General features: G+C 36.2%; 1 protein-coding gene across 1 annotated transcript in view; it reads right to left on the reverse strand.

Annotated features, from left to right (window-relative positions):
* Positions 1-3127: 3127 nt before the first annotated feature.
* Positions 3128-24187, reverse strand: part of MMP16 (matrix metallopeptidase 16) — a 358463-nt gene continuing 337403 nt past the window's right edge. The window contains exon 9 of the mRNA XM_073999069.1: positions 3128-4582. Within this exon, the coding sequence (XP_073855170.1) occupies positions 4501-4582 (82 nt within the window). The 3' untranslated portion in view covers positions 3128-4500. The remainder of the gene's footprint in view (positions 4583-24187) is intronic.

The following is a 24187-nucleotide window of genomic DNA, read 5'->3' on the forward strand; positions in this document are numbered from 1 at the left end:
CTATTTTAGTGTTCAGTAGTCCCTTTTGCCACTTTTTATTTCTTATTTATTTTTCCATCTAACAAGAAATAGATTCTTAATGGTGAGGAAGAATGAGGAAGAATTTTTAAAATTGGAGGAATCTTACTGAGACTGTGAGACCACAAAAAATAACAAGGTATGCAGCAACAAATATAAACAAACTTATCATCTAACATTCTAACATTTAGACTTTCAGCTAGAACTGTTATTTTATTTCTTTTTAATTTCTTTCTCTTTCTTCTTTTCTTTTCTTTCTTTCTTTCTTTCTTTCTTTTTTTTTTTGAGATAGGATCTTGCTCTGTCACTCAGGATGGCGTGCAGTGGCGTGATTACAGCTCACTACAGCCTCGACCTCCCAGGTTCAAGGGATCCTCCTTCTTCAGCCTCCCAAGTAGCTGGGACTACAAACTCATGCCACCACAACCAGCTTATTTTTAATTTTTTTTGTAGAGATGGGGGCTTACCATGTTGTCCAGGCTGGTCTCAATCAAGCAGTCACCAACCTCTGCCTCCCAAAGTGCTGGGATTGTACTTGTGTGCCACTGTGTCTTATCCTAGATATGTTCTAATCTGTATGAAACTCTACCAACTCTTATTCAATAAGTATTTGAAAGATAAAGAACAATGAAAAATGGCAAATTTTAATTATTTGTATATGTGACTTATTATTTAGAAAAGGTGTTTACAGAAAGTAGTGAATCAATTACATTGTTAGTAGTTTCCAAATGATGATGAGCATTCAAAAACATCCAATCTCTGAACAACTGTTTCTCTATTAGTGCAAGAAATGACATGTCTGGCAATTTAAAAATGAACTTGGCACATTTCGTAATATATAATTAATGTGCTGTCAATATGTATATGTAATGTGATATACAGTGAGTATGCATGCACATATGTACAAAACAACCATAAAGTCACCATACTTAAGCTCTCTCTAAATTATTAGCACTTGAGAGACGATTCCACATAAGGGGTCCTCAGGCACCTCCCTTCCCTAATTCTTTACACATAGGAGTCTTTCAATAATCATTTTATGAAAGAAGGAAGCAATGAATAAACAGTGAATGAAAACCTATTCAAGGTTGGATTTTTACCATTAAAACCACAACCACACACACAAACTCTGTATTACAAATTTTCCATACTATTTCATGTTTTAAAATGTGTCTCTAACTCAAAGATAGCATCAATGGCTGCATTCACAAAACAGAATAAACAAAAAGTAGTCTGAAGAAAAAAATGATTCATTATGTTGTGCTTCGGTACCCTTACTTTAAAAAATATCTTACTCACAATTAGTTCCACTTACAACCAAGGCATCTAAAATCCTATCTCTCAGTACTCTGGCCTCTAACCATTGTGAGAGAAGACAGGTAAACTACTCTTTTGCTGAAAAGTGTTATCCTCTATGGGATGAAAGAAATAGTGTTCAAACTCGAACAGTGCTTTCCTGTAAAGCCTGTGAACACACTTTATGTCCTATAGGAACTGAATCAAAATCTCCTTTTGAGACCACAGGATATCATTCTGGTGAACTACAGTATCCCTTTCAGTGGATTATACACTATTTAACCGCATTCTTCAGATACACAAAGGAAGCTGTCTGAGTAAGAGAATCCTTGTTTTTTCACGGACACATCCAAAAGACTCTTCTCCTCAAACGAGGCTGGAAGCATTTAGGTTAATCAGTCAGTAGGTCAGTCTCTCAGGGTATTTTTACCTTATGCTAAAGTTGGTGACTATATTCAGCTGATAAGAAAAAAAAATCAAAATACGCTAACAGATTTAAGGAGATTAAATTAGAGATGTACAAATTTCAGAGACTTTTAAAAATTGGGGGTATTTTAGCAGTACTAATCTGCCTACACTATTTCCCTTCTGAAGTCAAAATGCTTTTTCAGACCTCAAAACATTTATAGAGACTGTTTTATCTACCTGAGATGCATTTTTATCTGCTGTCTCTCTGACATTATTTATTCATGCTTCAAACCCCGGTTCAAATGTCACTCACTCTAATACATCTTCATGGATCAACTCTTCCCCTCTTAAGGTTGATAATTTATTTATTTAAATATAATGGACTTTTATTTTTTAGAGCAGTTTTAAGTTCATAGCAAAATTGAGTGCAAAGTACAGAAAGTTCCTTTATAATCCCTACCCTCACATATGTAAAACCTCACCTCCTCCACTATTGACATCCAGTACCAGAGGGTACATTTGTTTACACTTGAGGAACCTACATTGACATATAATTACCATCCCAAATCCATAGTTTCCATTAGGGTCCATTTTTGGTGTTGTACATTCTTTGTATTTTGACAACACATAATAATCAGAATAATGTATCCATCACCATAGTGTCATACAGAATAGTTTTGCTGCCCTAAAACTCCTCTATATTCTCTCTATTTGTTCCTCCCTTCCTGCTAACCTCTGCCAGCCACTGATCTTTTACCTTCTCCATAGTTTCTCCTTTCTCCTTTCTCAGATTGTCATACAATTGGAATCGTAAAGTAGGTAGCCTTTGAGATTGGCTTCTTTTGCTTGATAATATGCATTTAAGGTTCCTCCATGTCTTTCAGGGTCTGATGGCTAAATTCTTTTTAGTGCTGAATAGTATTCCATTGTCTGCATACACTATGGTGTATTTATCCATGCACTACTTAAGGACATCTTGGTTGCTTCCAAATACTGACAATTAAAAATAAAGCACCTACATCCTGTGAGCATTTTTTGCAGATTATTTTTTAATAAATATATATAATGAGCTGCTACTTTCGGGCAAGCAGTATAGTAGATACTGGAATACATGTGACATCCGCTATTACATCAGTGCAACCTTTGAGAAAATAATGAGAAGTATGGAAGCTCCACGTGAAGCTAGCCATAATAATAACAAATCAGTGAATACAACAACACTTATAACACTGTAGTATATGTGCCAAGACACATTTCCAAGGGCTTGACATGAACACAATGTTTCATTCAATTATGTGACATTCTGAAAACTCATAACATGCATTCATAGATTTTCAAAGAAAAAGAAGGTTTCAAACAGAAGAAACAAAATCAACATTACAAATACCACAGAGAGGTCAAAAAAGAAAATTACTAAGAAACTTTTATTGAATTTTGTGATTGGAAGTTTATTAGTCAACTTAAGAAGAATGCTTAGGGGGCTGATAACAAAAGGCCGGCTGCAGCAAGTTTAGGAGTGAAATGACAAGGAGAAAGGATATAGAAAGGTAACTGTCACAAGAATCTCCTAATAAAATAATTTCAATAAAAACTAAGGGCAGCAAACACTGGTTGGATGCTTACTATTTTCCAGAAACTGTTTCTGTGTGTTAGCTATTATTCCAACCATTTTACATCTAAAAACTGAATTAACCATCACAATAAAACTGTAGATAAATGTTATCGCTTTCCTCAACTGACAGATGTGAAAACCACTGAAAGACAGAGGAGTTGAGTAATTTGCCCTATGTAACACAATTAGTCCCACAGAAGGGAGAATATAACCTCAGACAGTTGACTCAAGAGCCTCATGTCCACTTTGCTATACCAGTTGGCTTATCTTAATAAACATCCCGAGGTAAAAATTGCTCATGCTACTCCACGAACATCCTAATAGAGTCAATTTGAGCATTATCTTCCAGCACGATTACGTTGTAATTTTTTTCTCACCTTTTCAACATTTCAAGTAATTGTTTCTGCCTCTTCACCCAACCCCTCAAGAATTTTCCCAAGTAATTTCATTCTAATTTATTTTAGGCCATTTTTCTGCACCATAGATACACTATGTAATCTAATGATACCACCTTTGCTAGTACTATTATAACATCTAACACCACCACTACTGAAATTATCCTACAGGAAGGTCCCTTTGCTGTTTTAAAAATAAATATCTTATTGAGAGAATCCAATGGGCCTATTTGAAAGTGAATATTTCTATGAAAGAGATTACTTTTATTTGAATCATGCTTCATAAACATTACATTGCATTGTTTTGGGGTCAGCACAGGCTTTGGAGTCAGATCTAATCAAGGCTACCACTTTCTGACTAAGGGATTTCAGATGGGTCTAACCGAATTTAATGATTTTTGTTTTTGTTTTTTAAAAATATACCATGTATACTTCATATGGAGAGCTAGAAATATCAAAAAGTGTAAATCTCTAAGAATAGGATTTGCAGTTTTTTACAGAATTCAATTTATATTAGATTGAATTATATTAAATGGACTTAAATAAATATGTCTTATTTCTGCTTTCTCTCTAGAGCACTCATGGACATTGCCTCAATGGATCAACACAACAGTCTCACAAGCTGAGTCTTATTTTCCAGATGAAGAAATTGAAGATCATAGGAGTTAAGTGACTTGCCACAATTTGGACGCTAGTGAGTCCCGGTGTTACAGATATGAGATGGGCAGGAGCGGGTTCTCCCCTCAGTCCACTAGAAAGTCAAGTGATGGTTCAGCAATTATCGCATTTCCTCTCTAAAAGTGATAAATTGGTAGCCGGTGCCAGGGAGAGGCCAGTTCCGGATGGTCCACACCTGTTAACATTAAAGGGTTAATTAAAGGAGACCCCAGGGAGGAAAAACTTCCTGGGCATATACAGTAAGAGACAAAAATGGCGAAGTATGATCTTTGGGGTACATGCCACTGGAAAAAGGGAAAAAAGCCTCAGATGGCCACGTGTATAACTCCACAAACACACTGCATGTGCTTGCTTCCCAAGGGTAAGGAAAGCACTGTGTATGCGGGATACCCAACCTAAGGGAAGAATCATGGGAAAGACATGAGCCTACAAAGTCCTGGGATCAAGGCCTCCTTTTTGTTGTCTTCTCCTCTCTCTTGGACCTTCAGGTGCCCACTTGGGTTTGTTCCAAGTGAATTTTCCTTTTTTGCCTGTTCTAAAGCTTTTTACATACATTTCCACTCCTGCTCTGAAACTCACCTTGGTCTCTTTTTCTGCTTTATGCCCCTCAGTCAAATTATTTCTTCTGAAGAGGCAAGAACTGAATATGCTATGGACCTGCATAGATATATCTGCTGCTGATAACTTGGGGTAACACAGGCTGTTCCACTGTTAACACAGGGAACTAGAATCTAACCCTGAATGACTCTTCAAGCAAGCAAGGTCAGAGTGAGATTGAAATGTATTGACGATCTCTGAAAAACAAAAGCAAAAACAAACTCTGTCTCTATCTGTATATATATATTTATATATATACACATACCTATATATAGTATATATGTATACATTCATATTCAAAACATTCAGTTTTATTAATCTTGAATTCAACCCATTATATTTCTATATACACATTTTTTCTTTAACTGCATTTCTGTGCCTACTCTAAAATCCATTTTAAAAGATCTGAATAATGCAAACATTTCTGCAAATTACACTTCCCTAAAATCTATACTTATAAAATGTTTTGCAGAAAAATATGGCCCAATTTTTTTTAATTGAATGCTTATGTCATATACAGTTTCTACAATGTGCTGATACTTCCATGCATTTTAAGATTAATATTAATAAGGCAGTCTCAAATGTACTTTGCCACTCTACACCCTTAATTGTTGATTTGTCCTCACTTGAATACTCACAGAGGGTTTTTGTTCATTAGTTTTAATGTTCATTATTGGCCACTGAAAGAAAATAGATTTTACTTTATTTAAATAAATTAGGATTCTGTATTTTGAGGTTTTCCTCTATTCATTTGATGATGCTCAAATACTTTTCCTTATTATGTAAAGAGTATTGTATATTCTGTTTTTTCCCATCTCTCATTACTTAAGGAAAGGATTTTCATTGCTAACATAGGGAAAATGTTTATAGATGTGATAGAAATAATGATCATAAGATTACCTTATAACAACATAAATTCCACCCAGAGATCCACAAACACTTCATTAATATTATTAATACAATTATGTACAGTTTTCATACCCAGAAAACCATCTAGATTAAAATGCAATCACCTTCATATAGTAATATTATCGATTTGCATTAACCACATTAAAGTTGCATAAATACATGAAACCACATCTTTAACTCATTTCTTGTGTAAAAGGTTTAGAAGTATCCCAAGCTTAAAGGAAAATAATAAATACTGAATAATTGTTCCTTAAATATTTTTCTCACTTCATATCACCCTTATTTTTAAAGGTCTTTAATTTTTTATTTAATTATCTAAATATCTTGAATTATCAAAAACACATCTTTTTCGCATTTTTGTTTTTCTGTATACTATGTATTTAAAAGAGCTGTTTCATGGTCACTGTTACCAAACATGCTAATTAGCCCTGTTCTTTTATAGCACTATTTTCCTAGCATTATTTTTTTTCTGGATAGCTCACTAGGGAAGATACTTTGTATCAGATGGATGTGTTTATGCATGATTCCCAGCAGGACTTCTGGAGAGTACATATTAGTTTCTATTTCAAGAAGGGAGCTGATTTAATAGGCAGTGTCATGTTTAAAATTTAAAATTCTGTTTAATTATTAAGATCTGGTTGACACTGTCTGACTGACTTTCACTTTGGGCCCTGTACTATCACAGTGACATATAGTTCTGATTTCAAGGGAATTCTGTTTTATGGAAAGAACTACTACTAGTCTTTGTAAAAATAGAGAAAGGAACTACCTGTGAGTAAAAAAAAACAAAATATAACATGTTTATAGATGTAATAAAAGTAGTAATCCTGGGGGAAGAGGGAAATTAGAAAATGGTATCCTCTGAACTCATGGCCTAGTGGGTAAGTACAAACTGAACCTGGGCTCTGCTCATCTCATCCAATACGAAAGAACATGCACTTTCAAATCATATTTCTTTGTTGCAAATGCCTTTATCAAAACCAGGAAAATGATCAGTTTTGTTGTTGTAAAACCTATAATGTTGATTCAAGTACTCTTTTAAAAAAAAGAAAATAGTTTCATTGCAGGCCATCTTCCATATGATGAGATTCTATTTTCCAATGTTGTTTTGTAAGGTCACATTCTCCCACATAAACAATGTTGTGCACCATCATCAGAATTATGCTGAATTTTAGGTCCAGTGTTACTCATTGTATCATCCTGGGCCAGTTATATCTGTGATCTTGTGTCTCCTGCAAGTGTGGAATAATATGAACCATACGTGGTTACTGTGAAAGTTAACTGAACAGAGTTGGTAAACTACCCAGCACCAGAGTTTGATGAATAAGGCAGAGACAGTCAGGTTCTAACATCAGGAGGCTCACATGTGGAAATGGGTTCTTGGAAGTCCTTTTCTCTCATATTCTAACAATAATAAAATTGGTTGTTGTCATCATAACCCTCACAACTTAGCACCATTCCTTTTAATATATGTTTTAGTACATATCTTCTGGAGCTAGACTCTCAACAAATGTCTTTACTATTAACAAGAAGGACAACTTAAGTACACGTAAATTTTCTTAAAAGAGTTTTTTTTTTTTTTAATTTTTAAAAAATCCCTTTCTAACTTTCTTTATGCCATTTTCCCAACTCGTAAGTATTCAGAGTGCTGCTACTACTTCAAGCCTGTCACTAAATCTTTTCTTTTTTTTTCAGATGGAGTCTTGCTCTGTTGCCCAGGCTGGAGTACAGTGTTGCAGTCTTGGCTCACTGCAACCTCCACCCTCCGGTTTCAAGCAATTCTCTGGCCTCAGTCTCCCGAGTAGCTGGGATTACAAGTGTGTGCCACCATGTGCAACTAATTTTTGTATTTTTAGAAGAGATGAGTTTCACCATGTTAGCCAGGCTGGTCTCTAGCTCCTAACCTCTGGTGATCTGCCCGTCTCGGCCTCCCAAAGCACATGAGCCACTGTGCCTGGTCTCTTACTAAAGCTTTCTGAAGAATTCCCTTCCCAAGCACTAGTCTCTAGTGTTTCAAATGATCTCCTTTATTCCTTTTCTCACATCAACAGAAGCCCCATTCTTTCAAAGAGTTGGTTTCAACTAGGTATTACAAAAAATTCATTTATTGAACTGATTCATGTGAACATATGAATGAGTCTTGGCTCCTTAAACTCATTTGTGGTTACATCAGAAAGAGAAGGAAGCTGTACAAAAAAAAAAAATATGTTTCATTGATAAACTTTTGGAGACATAACTCAAAAGAAAAAAAAACACACACACATTTTCAAAGAGAAATCTTAGGTGAGGGCAAGAAGTGTCACCTTGAATCACGCCGGGAAATCTTTCCCTTCCCTGTAGTATAAAACCCTTAAACACTTTCCACTTTTCAAATTTAATAATAACTATTTCTAAACATGCAGCTTGTTTTTCTAAACAGCTCTGAATGTTTAGTTGTTTTTTATAAATGGACTCCCACTAGGCAGCCCCAGGAGGTTTCAGAAGTAAAGGAAAGAGATGAAAGACCAGTGCCATTTGTGTGCTTGTGTTGCTTGCAAAGCAGGTGTTCATATACCAAGAAACCCTGCTCAAAATCTATGTAAGATAGCAGTATAATAAACTTAGGAACAGGGTGTGCTATATAAAGCAAAGGCACCATCTAGCATCTCTGGGTTCACAGAGTGTATGTAGCATTTCTTTAAGCTGCTCACTTAAAGATTTCTGGTTTCAGGAAAACGTATTGATTCTCCCACCATAACTCCTAGGTTATCTAAATTGTCCACCCTGTGATTTGGCTAGAAAAATAAGAAACTAAACATCCATTAGTAGAGACAATTCATGAATTTTGTAAAGTTACAAAAAATAATAATTGATACTGTAAACACGGTAAATGGATATTATTACCAGCTCGCACACAATTAGCTTAGTAAATTGGCTTTCAATAGGAGTCTCAACTTAAAGGGGAAATGCTAGGGTTGAATATGATTATAGTTTAACAGTTGCTTTCTTTAATTTTTTTGTCTCTGAAGAGCAACTATACCAGTGAATTGTTGAAACCCCATTAATTTGCTTGGCCAAATGTGCATCCTCAACTACCTAATCCAAAATTAGTCGACTGGTAAAAAACAGATGACTTTTAACAGACTGGCATTTTGAGCTGGTGTACAAAGGTGGATAGATTACAGCAATTCATTTAAATTTCCTGGTTCCATGTTAATAGTGCGTGTTAATAGTGACTCAGAAACACCCTCTGATACTCAGTGTGTCAGTCACACTAGAATGCATTCCCTCAGTTCCGGGAGCAAGGCAGCTTTTCAAGGCTGGGCACTAAACAGGGGAGCTTTGTGAGCGCCTAGACTCCTCTGCCGGCCACCTGCTCTTCCTCTCCTTGGCTTCCACATAAGTTGCTTGTTCCAATGATCCTGGCATGTGCTCAATGTCATTTAGAACAAGATTAATACCGTGAGCTGACACGGCTTTCCTGGCAGCCTCTGTCATGTCTCTTCTCTAACACACTCTACTCACTTCCTATTCTAACATCACTGCTCACATCGCAGGGGGAAAAGGTCTCTCTGTCTTCATACAACACTTCAGCTGAAAATCGCACAGTTACTGAAAGTTTCACCACTTTTGAGATACATAGTATAATAAATAAATCCTGACATGATAGACCTGAGGGGGAATTTAACAATAACATAGAAAGAAATATCCTCAGAAGTCTATTTATCCTGGCCCCAAATAGTCACTGTATGATATAATTCTATAAAATGTTAGATTCTTAATTTGGCAGACTAGTCTTTTAATCAAAGGAATATTTCATTCATTAAACTACTTTAACCTATGGAAACACAAGGTGAAATGTTGTCAATAAGGCAAATGATTGTGGGGTTTGACTAGAAATTAATCGCGATTATCTATAGGAAGAGCCTATATTGACTGTGTCCAGTCGACCAATGGCTTACAACAAGTTATCACTATCACAGGAAACTGATGGATGTGGAGACGTGACAAACACTGTTATTGATTCTCTACTAAAAAGGATATTACAAATCAAATAAGCACAAAGCTGATAACACAGCTAATTGAAAAGAAGTAAGGAAGACAAAATCTCTTAGTGATCATGTCCTGGAGTGGAGAAAATGGCAGATGCTGATGTTGGTTCAGTGAATGTTAGCTTAGCTCAGAGGAGAATTTAAAGAGAGGAGGGCTGGAGCCAGGCACAGTGGTGTGCACCCATGGTCCCAGCGAGTCGAGAGGCTGAGGCAAGAGGATTGTTTGAGCCCAGGAGTTAGATGATGCAGTGAGTCATGATCATGCCACTGCGCTCCAGGCTATGTGACAGAGCAATACCCTGACTCTTAAAAAAAAATGTAGAGGGGTAGCTGCCTCATTAACAAATAACAGAAATTCATCCAGCAACCCAGCTATTCATTCATCCCCCAAAAAGTCAAATCTAACTGGAATGGGCCCTCCTTTGGTGGGAACTAGGTATAGATAATTTTATAACTACTCTCAGGAGATCCAATATGCAGCTAAGCTTCAGAACTAAAGATCTAGGCCAGGCGTGGTGGCTCATGTCTGTAATCCCAGCATTTTGGAAGGCCGAGGTGGGCAGATCACGAGGTCAGGAGAACGAGACCATCCTGGCTAACATGGTGAAACTCCGTTTCTACTAAAAATACAAAAATTTAGTCGGGCATGGTGGTGGGCATCTGTCGTCCCAGCTACTCAGGAAGCTGAGGCAGGAGAATGGCATGAACCTGGGAGGCGGAGCTTGCAGTGAGCCAAGATCATGCCACTGCAGTCCAGCCTGGGCAGCAGAGATAGACTCTGTCTCAAAAAAAAAAAAAAAGTAGTCCTTTGTGTGAAATTTCTCAGTCAGATATTGGTGATTGATATGCACTGAATGAACAAGTGAATGAAGGCATTACTTGAAGAACTGTTTATTTCAGAAACATGTAACATATGGCATCCTCCTTAAATTGGCTGCATAGATACAATGGTATTCTCTGTGCAGATTTAAGACAGCCAAAAATTTAGGTCATTTGAATTAGAGAACTAATATTCTCAGACTTTTCTGATATTTTCCTTTCAATGTATAAGTCAAAAACAGGAATGAATGCAAGTTGTACTATTCCAGGAAATTGCCTTCTCAATCCTGTAATCTTCTTTTTGGTAAAAAGCCTTGATTACATCATCTTTCCCAAAATACAAGGTTTCTATTGCAATAGCTCCAGCAGAATTGCTATTTAGGATAGTAGATGTTCAATTCTTTCTCTTTCCCAAGGTTGATGTGTACAAGTTTCACCTATTAAACAGTTTTCTATACATCATTTTAAGAAAAGTTTATCCAGAAGCAAAGAACTAACGCCAAGAGGAAATACTTTCTAATTTAACATGATGAATTCCTAAATGTTATTTGTATTTCTCTGCATATGCATCATCCTCTGCAATGGTAATTTTTAAATCCACATTTTCTTTATATATTCTTCAAAAACATTATTTTTTAAGGGTGCTGGAAGTACAGCTATGAATAGCACAGAAAAAGGCCTTGCCTTCAGGAAGATCACATTCAGCTGGAAGAGACAGATAATAACCTGGCAACTAACAAATGAATAAAAACAATCTTAAAAAATCTAATTTAAAACAGTGGTGTTCCTTTCTCCCTTGGGATGCCAAACTATTATATTTCAATGTATACATGCTTTCCTTTTTCAGCACCATTAACAGTAACTTCACCAGAATAATATCTTACTTGATAGTGCTTTTTTTTTTTTATTTCAAGAAGGATGTATTATCTCTTATTACTCAAAGAGGTTGTTTGCTTGTTTGTTGTATTTGTTTTCTTCATTCTGAAAGGATATGAGTTGTACAGAACTGAAACTTTTGCAAATTATTGCAACTTGGAGAATCAGCTGCTTTCTCTACCCCTTTGAGGAGCATTATCTATCTCTTTTGTTCATACATCTGCCCTCATTCAAAAAAGTAATTTTCTTTGTTTACAACTGAATTAATCCAACGTATATTTATTGGGTAGCTATTATATGTAAAAGTACACTATATGCTAAACCAAGTAGATTTGGTCTCTGCCCACATATACTGGACAGTTCACCAGAGGAGACAGGACATTATAAAAAGAAACACACATCAAAATGTGGCAAATACTATGAAAGTTCCTCTAAGAGAGTGTAACGGGAAAAGCTAACATAGACTTGGCAGTGAGGGAAGAACCTTTAAAGAAAAGTCTTTGCAAACTAAAGTGGGGTTTGGTGGAAGAATTCTCTGGGAATGGCCCTGAAGTGAAATAGAGCTTGGTATATTTGAAGAACTGAAAAGTAGGCCATGAAAGTGAACGAAAGTGAGTGAGGGGGTGGGGCATGAGATGAGATTTCAGGGGTGGGTGGGCAGGAGATCCTGCATGCTTTATAGGCTGTGTCAGAGTTTGGATTTTATTCTAAGCACAATAGAAAGCCTCTGAACCATTTTAGGGAAGTAAGTGGCTGGAGATAAATTACATTTTATAGAGATCATTCAGTTAACTTTGTGGAAAATGGATGGAAAGCAGGTAAAAGTAGAAATCAGAAACCACTTAAGTTGTTGGAGTCTGTTCTTGTCCAGTGGAGAGAAGATGGGAATTTGGATAAGGCCTGGCAATAGAGATGGGAAAAAAAGTAGCGAGATTTGAAAGGTATTTTGAGAGTAAGATTTATGGGGCTTGCTGATAGTATGGACATGGGGGTAAGGGAGAAGGTGGATTCATGAATGACACCCACCCCAGTTTCTGGCTTGAGCAATCTTGCATATTTGCAGTATGGAAGAGAAAACAGATCTTAAAAATGTCATTATGATGAGTGGAACGAGAAATCCATTACACTCCAGGCAAGGAGATTAAATTCAGTCTAAGTGATGAAGAAAAATCTTCCCCAAAAAATTCATGCTTATGCTGAAACTTGCATGGCAAGAAAGAGCTTGCTAGGCAAAGTGGCCTCTTTATATCAGGACTTTCTTTATTTAATTCCTGCTAGTCATTTGCTTATTTCCTCCCTCAGATTTTTAAGATAGTAGATCTAATTGACCCATCGTATCCTTTCCAGTCCAGGCCATAGACCCTGGGTCAGTAGCCAACCTATGTCTGGCTTCTCTTATACCAAATCCATACAGCAAAAGCCACAGTCCAGATTTCATTTAGAAGAGAAGGTATATACAGTATTGGTAGGATCATCAGATGGACAGCTCTAGAGAGGGAGCTTTCTGGCTCCCTCTCCTATAACATTACTTAATGTGTTACAAGATAACTTAGTTGTCTTCTCTACTTTCCACTTCAACCAGTTGGAAGGAACACTAATTTTTTCCTCATGTTTAATAAGGGCCTGGAAGGAAGGTGTGGCCCTCTTCAAACTGTTTTACGTTAAACTCCAAACAGAAAAGAAGCCATTAGTCATAGATACATTTGGACATCTGAGACTTAGCAAGTCTAGGGTGGTCGGGAAAGTAACACTCTGAGATATCATTCCCCTGAGGAGATGACTGGATGGATAGAGGCTGTAGGGCCTCATCATCTGGTTTGCCAACCCATTTTTCATATACTTTTTAACCTCTGTGAATAGTTCAGTGTTCCAAGCAAGGAGTCGTTAAATCAGTTTTGTTTGTGATTGATCCAGAAGTCTCTGACCCTGTATAAATTCAAAAGGCAACTAGAAATTTTCTCATGTGCTTGGTCCAAGGAGTTATATTAAATATTTTTACAACAGATTTCATATCTCTAATTCTTGATGATGCAATAGCATGATATATTTGCCCTGAGGGATTGTTTATTTAAGGTTAAGCCACTATAGAATTGCTTTAAAGAATGATAGGGGTAGCTAGGTCAGACCACGTAGGCTAGCGCCCATGTTTAGGCAGACAAAAATGACAACTTGGAATTTGCTGGGATTACTTTCCCTTGGTAGATCCATTGCTTCAGCTAAAAAGCCAGACTGAGAACACAGGCAATAAATCATACAAAGTGATACCAATGCACGCAGATCCCTTGCGCCTCCTTGTTTTCCACTTAGGCACACTCTTGCTGGATCCTTTTCATAAGTGGAATGAATGGAGGAAGGCACCAGGTGAATGGAGTCTGAAGCTGCAAACTGCCTAGGGATGAGAGGCCTTATCAAATTACTATAAAAGGAAATTCTGCTTGCCACTCATTGCATAGCCTAGTTATTTCCGTGTTGTATATTCTGCTGTTATATTGGGCATTCTTGATGTTTTAGTGCAGTAGTCTATTGGGGCCTAAAATAATAGGACTCTATAAATTAGGGCAGTGTTTTCCAATGTTTCCAGTGTCATCACCTACATCAAAAGGGGAAAGCAGAAGTGACTCTTTGAGAAGATAGGGACTAGCCTAAGGGCTCTAGCAGCTTTAGGCTTGACCCAGCTACTCCAAGGGCTGAGGAAATCAATATCTTGGCACACTAGAAACTCATTTGCAGCACACCAGTATTTTCTGGAGCACCACCAAATTAAAATGAATTAAACAAGATACTAGTTTATTTTCCTTACAGACAAGATGGTGGTCCTGAGCTTATATAGCATCCAGTAACTGAGGCCTGTTCTAGCTTATAGTTTCAGTATCTCCAGAGCAGTTTCCTTGTCTACGTGATCCAAGGTGGCTCATCACCACCTTCACATTTCACGAAGCAGGATGAAGGACGAGGAGAAGGAAGGCATACCCCTTTCTTTTAAGGCTATTACCTAAAAGTAAAACAGATTACTTTCTCACATGCCATAAATAAATTTAGTGAAATAGCCAAGCTTAATTGCAAAGGAATCTGGGAAATATAATCTTTGGGAAAAAAGTTTGATTTTTATAAAAATGACATTATGAAAGAGTAAGAATATTGGAAGACTAGTAGTCTTTCTGCTTTCTGCCCCTTTGATCATCTATCTCTCTCTAAATGTGTACACATGTACACATAGACTTTGGTACACATAGACCATACTCATCTTTAGTCCAAAAGATAAAACTCAACATTTCCATTAAATTACTGGATTTAGCTCAAATCATAGGATCTTGGTGATATGGAGCCACCACCATGAGGTCCAGAAAGCCATTTTGGGGGTCTGGTGACCTCTAAATTGAAAAACAAGTTATGCAAATCTCCTCCTCCTCACAAACACACATGAAATAACTTGTATGCAACTGTGGAGTCAGAACAAGATAATTTTTCTAAAAGATTACATTCAGAGAAGGAAGGAATGGGAAATACATCGCAGTTCTGTTTTCATTATAATGATCAAATCCCACTGGCGGGAAATTGCAAATATGATCCTGCCTTGACTGCTGAGTAATTTTTTTGTCTAGTTCTGTTTTCTTGGAGGAATACCTTCCACATTGTCCACAGGTCCCTGCATTTTCTCCTGGAAGGTCCTTGCTGTTCATTATCCTTGATGACCACATTTGAAGTGAACAATGGAGAGTTTGTCCTTCTTGGGGGCCAAACAGCTTTTATAATCCTGTGTCTGCTGTTGCACTTCTGGGGGCGCAGGCATTGCTTAGGTCACTCGTCCTTTGGCATCCAGGATTGAAGCTCCTTTGTCAATATAGCCCTCTAGAAACTTAATAGGTTTCTAATATATTTGTTTCCAACAAATTACATGGGCATGTAGCCAGCATCAAAGATTTCATATATATATACATACACACACACACACACACACACACACACACACATATATATCCTAAATACTTTATCTTTTTTATTCACTAGTCTCTCTGCTCATCTTTCTTGACTTAATGGAAGCTGTCTTAAAGCAATCCAGATATAGGTTTATATGAGAAAGACAATTCCCTTAATATGATTTCTGTCCTCAAGATAGCTGCCTTTCTCTGGCCTAAAAATTTTAAATGGGAGGTATTTGAGAAATAGTTTGAGGTTATATCTCATAGTAGCTTCAGAGCCACCTCATACAAATGTCGTAGTTTAAAGTACAAAATCAGTTTTAACTTTTTAACTTCTAGGGCACCTAGGCACCAGCCACCCAGCCAGCTTGAATTACTGGGTGCAGGCAGAGAGAGTGGCCCTTGTCCCAGCCATGAATATTTGAGTTTATGCTTGCAAGCTGGTTAGCGATAGCCTGAGTTCATTTCTCCTTTGTAGGATTTATTAAAGAAAATCACTACAAGCCACTGTCTATAGTATTTAAGACGTTTTTTCAACTCTTTTCCTTAGAGTTATAGTCAGTCCAATTTCCAAGATATCATTAGCAACAATTTTACCAAATACTTTGTAACAGCATTCCAGCTTTCCAGTCAGAAATACTTGTGTTTTTGCTGCCCATCTCCGGACAGGTTAGATAATAGATAACAAATGTTACCTATTTCAAGTTGTGTTATATGAAGACATTATTTTCAGGTGCCAGATTTTTTAGTAATTAAGATATAGGCTGTCTGGTTATAACAGAGATCCAAGATAAAAGCACTTAAATAGGACAGAATTTTCTTTCTTTCTTAATACCAGTTATGACATAGGCTGTCCAGGGCTACTTTATAATATTGGAGACCCAGGTTCTTTCCAGTGTTGCCCCACCTTTCTTAGTGGACTATCCTCATCCACATAACATAAGCTGACTCACGACTGGAGCCAGAATAGAGAAAGGAGAAAAGGATCTCATTCATTATGATCACGAATGAGAAATGGTTTAAATGTCTTCCTTTCATAGACATGATTGGCCAAGAATTGGTAACAAAGCCAGAACTGGCTACATGGGACCCTGGGAAATGTAGCTGTTGCTAGGAAGTCATATGCTCGCCTTGGAATTCTATTACTAAGGATGAAGAGAGGAATTTGATTTGGAGGGACTGTGTCCATATCCTTCACAAGTTCCTTTGTATTTTAAGAACTCCTTGTTTTGGAAGAGTCAGTTTTTTTTCCTTTAGTTTAAAAGGCTACTACATACTTGGAGGATCCATGACATTTAGAAATGGAATTTCTGAAAATAGAAAAATAAAATTGAGAAAAGTTCCAGATGATAGTCTTCTTTCTTTTGCTCAAGATTTCTTTCTTTCTTTTTTTTCTTTTCTTTTTTCTTTTTTTTTTTTTTTTTTTTTTTGCGATAGAGTCTCACTCTGTTGCCCCAGACTGGAGTGCAATGATGAGATCTCAGTTCACTGCAACTTCCGCCTCCTGGGCTCAAGTAATTCTCCTGCATCAGCCTGCCAAGTAGCTGGAATTACAGGTGCTATTTTTTTTCTTTTTTTTTTAAGTAGATACAGGGTTTCGCCGTGTTGGCCAGGCTGGTCTTGAACTCCTGACCTCAGATGATCTACCCACCTCGGCCTCCCAAAGTGCTGAAATTACAGGCATAGCCATAACTCCCAGCCTTAAGATTTCTTAATAGGTATTTATTAGAAGCTTAAGTTATGTGACTCATCCTTTGAAGTTGGTCCTCTTTTTTATTGCTTTCTAATATTGATATATTTTTAATTCTTGCTACCAAATTTTTATTTAATCTCAGCTTAATGGATGTTGAAGGTTTGTTATGTTTTCAAAACACACATAATGCTACTATTATATGTTGACTTTTTCTAAAACTTGCTCGGTATACAAATTATAGCAACTATTGGGGAAGCTGAGGAGCAAGCTGCGGTGAATGACTTTTTCTGAATATTTGACGTATTTGTGTAACTTCTGATTTTGAAATCTGCAAAATTCTGTTACCCAGCATGTGGCAATTAACAGTCTATTTAGCTGCAGAAAAATGAGCTTTTGTAAACTGAATTATAAAATACATGTTATACTATTAATTCTTTTCATTAATACAATAATTGACTCCCTCCAAGAGTCTAGTATATCTCTCACAGATTGCCAAGCCTTGGTGAGATCTCAGCATGTCTAATATAGGGAGGTATAGCAACATCTGACGGTTCAGGCTTTGAAGTTATAGAGCTGACTTTAGACTCCCAGTCCACCAGTTACATTTACACATCCTAGGAAAATTGTTTACCACTCTAAGCCTTCTGGTTCACAACGATACAATTCATGTAATAGTACTACTTGCTGTTCAGATTAATGTAAAAATTAAATGACATTATCCATAAAACGTATTTAGATAGCCTATAGCAAATGGCAAGTATATTACATAGGCATACCTTGGAGATACTGCGGTTTTGGTTCCAGGCTACTGCAGTAAAGCAAACATTACAATAAAGCAAGTCACACAATTATTTTGTTTCCCAGAGCATATAAAAGTTATGTTTACACTATATTGTACTCTATTAAGTGTAAAATAGCATTATGTCTGAAAAACAATGTATTTACCTTAATTAAAAACACTTAATGCTAAAAAAGGCAAACGATCATGTAAGCCTTCTAAGACTTCTAATCTTTTCAGTTGTGGAGGGTCTTTCCTTAATGTCCATGCTTGCTGACTGATCCGGGTGGTGGTTGCTGGAGGTGGGGAGGCTGTGGCAATTTCTTAAAATAAGATAAGAATGAAGTTTGCCATGTGGATTGGCTCTTCTTTTCATGAAAGATTTCTCTGTAGCATGCAATGCTGTTTGCTAGCATATTACCCACAGTAGAACTTCTTTCAAAATGTAGCTAGTCCTCTCAAACCCTGCTGCTGCTTTATAAACTAAGTTTATTAAATATTTCAATGGCCTTTGTTGACATTTCAACAATGTTCACAGCATCTTTACCAGGAATAGATTGGATCTCAAGAAACCACTTTCTTTGCTCATACATAAGAAGCAGCTTCTTATTTCTTCAGATTTTATCATTAGACTGCAGCAATTCAGTCACATCTTCAGGCTCCAATTCTAATTCTAGTTTTCTTGCTATTACTACCACATCTGCAGTCACCTCCTCCACTGAAGTTTTGAACCCCTCGATTTCAATCATGACAGTTGGAATAAACTTCAAATTCCTGTTAATATGAATATTTTGACCTCCTCACATGAATCAAGACTGTTCTTAATGGCATCTAGGATGGTGAATTTTTTCCAAAACGTTCTTAATTTACTTTGCTTAGATCCATCATAGGAATCACTGTCTATGCCATTTATAGCTTTACAAAATGTATTGCTTAAAGAATAAGACAAAAGTCAATATTACTTCTTGATCCATGGACTGCAAATGACTGTTGTGCTAAAGGGATGAAAACAACCTTAACCTCCTTGTACCTCTCCATTAGAACTCTTAAGTGACCAGATGCATTGTCAATAAGCAGTAATATTTTGAAAGGAATCTTTTTTTTTTTTTTAATGAGTTGTAGTTCTCAACAGTGGGCCTAAAATATTCAGTAAACCATGCTATAAACATATGTGCTGTCACCCAGGCTCTGTTATTTCATTTACAGTATAGATTTACCTTCATTCTTAAGGGCCCTAGGACAGTTGAAATGGCATATAAGCATTGGATTCAACTTAAAGTCACTAGCTGCAATAACCCCTAACAGGAGAGCCAACCTGTACTTCCAAGTTCTGAAGGCAGGCATTGACTTCTCTCTAGCTATGAAAGTCCTAGATAGCATCTTCTTCCAATAGAAGTCTGTCTCATCTAGGCTGAAAATCTAATGTTTAGTGGAGTCATCTTCATCAGTAATCTTAGTTGGATCTTCTGGATAACTTGTTACAGCTTCTACATCAGCACTTGCTGTGTCACCTTGCATTTTTATGGCATGGTGATGGCTTCTTTCTTTAAACCTTGTAAACCAACCCCTGCTAGCTTCCAACTTTTCTTATGCAGCCTTCTCAGCAGTGTTCATAGTACTGAAGAGAGTTAAGGCCTCACTCTGGATTATGCTTTGGCTTAAGGGAATGTTGTGGTGGGTTTGATCTTCTATCCAGACCATTCAAAAGTCTCTCCATAACAGCAGTAAGACTGTTTCACATTCTTATCGTTCATGTATTCACCGTACTAGCCTTCAAGAACTTTTCCTTTGCATTCACAACTTGGCTAACTGATGCAAGAAGCCTAACTTTTGGCCTGTCTTGGTTTTCAACATGCCTTCCTTCCTCGCTAAGCTAATCATTTCTAATTTTTCATTTGAAGTGACAGATATGCTACTCCTCTTTTCACTGGAATACTTAGAGGCCATGGTAGGGTTATTAAATGGCCTAATTTCAATATTGTTTTGTCTCACAGAATAAGGAGGCCTGAGGAGACAGAGAGAGATGGGAAATAGCTACTTGATGGAGAAGTTCAAATATAGACAATATTTATCAAGTAAGTTGGCTGTCTTATACAGACACAGTCCGTGATGCTCAGAACAATTACAATAGCAACATCAAAGATCACTGATCACAAATAATAATAGATATAATAATAATAAAGTTTGAAATATTGCAGGAATTAACCAAAATGTGACAGTGACATAAAGTGAATACATGCTGTTAGAAAAAAAATGGTGCCAACAGATTTGCTCAAGACAGAGTTGCCACAAACTTTCCATTTGTAAAAAAAAAAAAAAAATGCAATATTTGCCAAGTGCAGTAAAGCGAAGCACAATAAATTAAGCGCAATAAAATAAGGTATGCCTGTACTTAGTTTTAACACCAATGGGTAGTCTTATATGTATTCCTATGGAAAAATATTTCTAATGAAATACTCCATGATATAAGTTGAAGACAGAGTAATACATAGTGAGTAATTCTCTTATATATAGTTCAAAAATAAGCAAAGCTAATCAATGATTGATGTTAGAAGTTAATGTAGAAGTTATCCTTGCAGTGGGCAGTGATTGGCAGGGAGCATATGGAAGGCTTCTAATGTTATGTGAATGTTCTAATTCTGGATGTGTCTGCTGATTTAAAAAGTCATGTTACATTTGTAAAAATGCATCAGGCTGTGGCCTGGTGATCTGTGTGGTTTTTGTGTGTGTGCTATACATCAGTCAATAATTTTTTTTTTAAATTCTTTAAACAAAAGAGAGCAACTACTGACTAGAAATCCTTTCACTCTGTTATTTAAACAAGTAACCTGACTTCTTAGCAAAAGGAATTTTAAAAAGCAGGGCAATAAGATATTTATGTAAAGCATGTATTCTTGAAGACTTCATATTATTTAAGATGTACTTTATTTAAGACTAATATCTCAAAGAAAAAACTAAAAATAAGCATTTCCATTATTTTTTGAAAATTTGATTCATAAAATTTTATTACTGCTTTATACTGAATTATTTTGAACTAGCAAAATTGGAACTAACATAAAATGTATGAACTTTATAATTATTAAAATGTCAACAGTAGCCAGAAAAGATTGTGTTCTACTCTCTCTTTGGAGGCATTCTAGTTATCCATGCTATTTAACAGAATATTTGGCAAATGTGTTGACTTTTGAAAGGTAGTTGCACACTAATATTTATAAGAGTTTATAAGACAGAAAAGAGAACACAGCATACTAAGCCCAATATGAAGTTAACACTTTACAATTCAGTTAAATGTTCTTCCATGTAAGAGTCAATAAAAAGAATAGCTAAATTTTGCCAAGTTTTTATTATTATGTGCTCAGTCACTTGTCTGAGGAGTTTACCCATATTTTTGCTTTTAATTCTCACATTGCATCTATGAGAAGTATCTCCCCCATTTTTGAGATAATGAAACAGAGGCATGGAGAAACTAAGAAACTTGGCCAAGATCGCTAGCCCAAAGAGGAGCAAGATTTGAACCAAAGCACCCTGCATCTAGAGGGAGTGAGCGCAATTTACATTGGTTTGCCAACGGGTAGGAAATTCTCGATGTGCATCCCAACTTCCCCAGCGAATCATTAAAAAACATATTTCTACTGGACAAATACGAGTTTCCAAGGAGCAGAATGCAAAATTTGCATCATTATATAAAATAAAAAGCCATGAAACAATTTCAAGTCTTCTAGGTGTCTGCTTTTTGGTGTCTCTAGATTTCCCCAGCTGATATTTCAGTGGAAAATTGTAGGGAGCTCTACATGAAAGTATTCTTCTTAATAAAGCAGTTAAGTGAAGGCAGAAATAAATAAACTGTGACTTAGTCACTTGGAAGAATAGCAGATAACTAAAGAGATGGTATGTCGAGCAGAGTTATGCCTTCAATTGAAAAGAAATTATATTTTACCTATGAGTTCAATTTACATTTTCTAATTTGCCTTTGATATTTGAAATTCTGTGTCATGCAGAAACAAGAAATGCTTGATTTAAAAATTGATGAACTCGAGGTGAGACGGAACTCTCAAAGGAAGTCTTTCTCATTTAGTTGTAAAAATATTTCTCCTGAGTTTTAAGTTAACCTGCCTGATGTTAAATCATTTAACCAATCAACGAACAACACAGTGAGTGAATTTACAATGTTGTTGCCCCTATAAAGTTGCTGTAGAGGTTTTCTAATTCTTTGCCCCAAGGAACAAAATAATAATAAATATCATGTTCCAAACATGAATCAATTGAGCAGTGTGAAAAAAACTCAATCCCTTTTTTTTTCCTCCTAGCATGTAGACAGAATAGCTGGCTGAGTTACTGATAACGATTTTTCACTTTTCAACTGATTATTCCAGCTTTGCATAGACAGTGACTATAACTAATTACATTGCTAGTTGATATCCCCTGGGTTTCTTACACCAACTCCACGAATCACAATCTTTTCTCTGATAGGCTCATTTGTCTGTTAGCAAAAAAGCAATGTGGTCATTTTCTTTCCTCTGCTACTGTTAATTACAGCTCTCTTTTTTCAGATCTACCAGCTGCTGCCACTACAATGAATAAACAAATCAATTTTATAAGATACTTAAGAGAGAATTTAGCAAGATGCCCTCAGAATGCAGAGGCAGCAAACTGAGCAAAGATATCCTCTTGCCTAATTCAAGTATGCAGTTCAAATACTTAGAAACAAAGTTCAGGGCCAACAGTCGTTCATTAAGACATGCCAACTAAAGAGTAAAGAATTAATTTTAAAATCTGAAGGAAGTATGGATTTTTAACTCTGAATTCTGCTTATCCTTTAATACATAATAATGAAAATACTACTTAAAAATAAGAAAAATCATAAAGTATATTGCTCATCATGATATGGAACAATTTGGATATTGGAAAATATTTAAGTGTTATTTTACATTTTCTGATATTTCATGAACATGTTTAGCAGGATATTTGTGAATATTATATATAATTAATAATAGCAGTAAATAAAATACTAGTAAAATGATACATTTAATTTAGTCAAGTTATCTTAAAAACTTCTCATGCTTCATAAATTGAGTTCTTGATCTAATTGAAATAATGGAGACATTATGAAATATATGTGTAGCAGTGCAATTTTAAGCAGATTTTGTGTGCTTAAAATATTTTAAAGTGATAATAATTTAATTTCTTTTCTGTGTTTCTAATTATTAAAAAGAACTTTACTAATTATTAAAAAGAACTTTTTTCCATACTAGAAAGGATATACAAAAGGCTATATTTGGTTGTACTTTAAAGAATCTTCTCAAAATAAAACTCGTTAAAAAATCACTGAACACTTCCTTAAAAATAAGTTGGAGCTCTTAACATAAACTTGTTCTCCTCCAGTCTTCATAATAAAACTGAGCTGCAGGTATTATCCTTCCCTTATTTAGTGACAAAGAAACTGAAAGGCTTAGAACTCTAAAATGAGAGCTCCATGGTTAGAATCTGGCTATGGCTTTCCATCTCCACTGTACATAAAGAGACCATGTATCTGTGGCACACAAACTGCCATAGCCTTTTCTGGAATGCATGACAGACATTGCTATGCAATTTCAATACTTTTGTACTCAAAGCTTCCACATGGTCCCAGAATCCTTTTCCAACCAGCACTTCAAAAGCCATTACCAATCGATTGGCATTGGCCCGCAACTTAAAACCCGGTTTCCCTTCCTGCACCTTGCATTTTCCACTAGAGCAGGCTGCCTTTTGAGAAATGATTAAAGAGTGGCTACTTCCCAGATGCTCTGAAGTTTAAAATATAAAAACCCAGATCATCATGTAGCTGATTAATGTTTTCAAAGTCTTCTGTGAGTGGATTTTAAATAGATTCTGCTCAGTGCATCAACTACTCTCTGAAAGCATATTTTCCTCTTTGGAAAGCTGCTTTGGGATAGTTCATTAACATGACATTAAAAAAAAGTGGTAATTTTGCGTATGAAAGTAGAGTCCTTTAATACATTTAAATGCTCTGAAGTAATGTGGACTCTCAGGGCAGTTGGTGGTGTGTCAGTATATGGAACCAAGGAACTGAAAAATATATCGGAGCAGGATTGCTCAACTTATTCTGAGGCTTCAAGCAGGATGAGATTAGGAAACAAACATTGCTGAAGGAAAAGCC

Source organism: Macaca fascicularis, chromosome 8 (genome assembly GCF_037993035.2).
Source record: "Macaca fascicularis isolate 582-1 chromosome 8, T2T-MFA8v1.1".
In the NCBI taxonomy this organism is placed as follows: domain Eukaryota; kingdom Metazoa; phylum Chordata; class Mammalia; order Primates; family Cercopithecidae; genus Macaca; species Macaca fascicularis.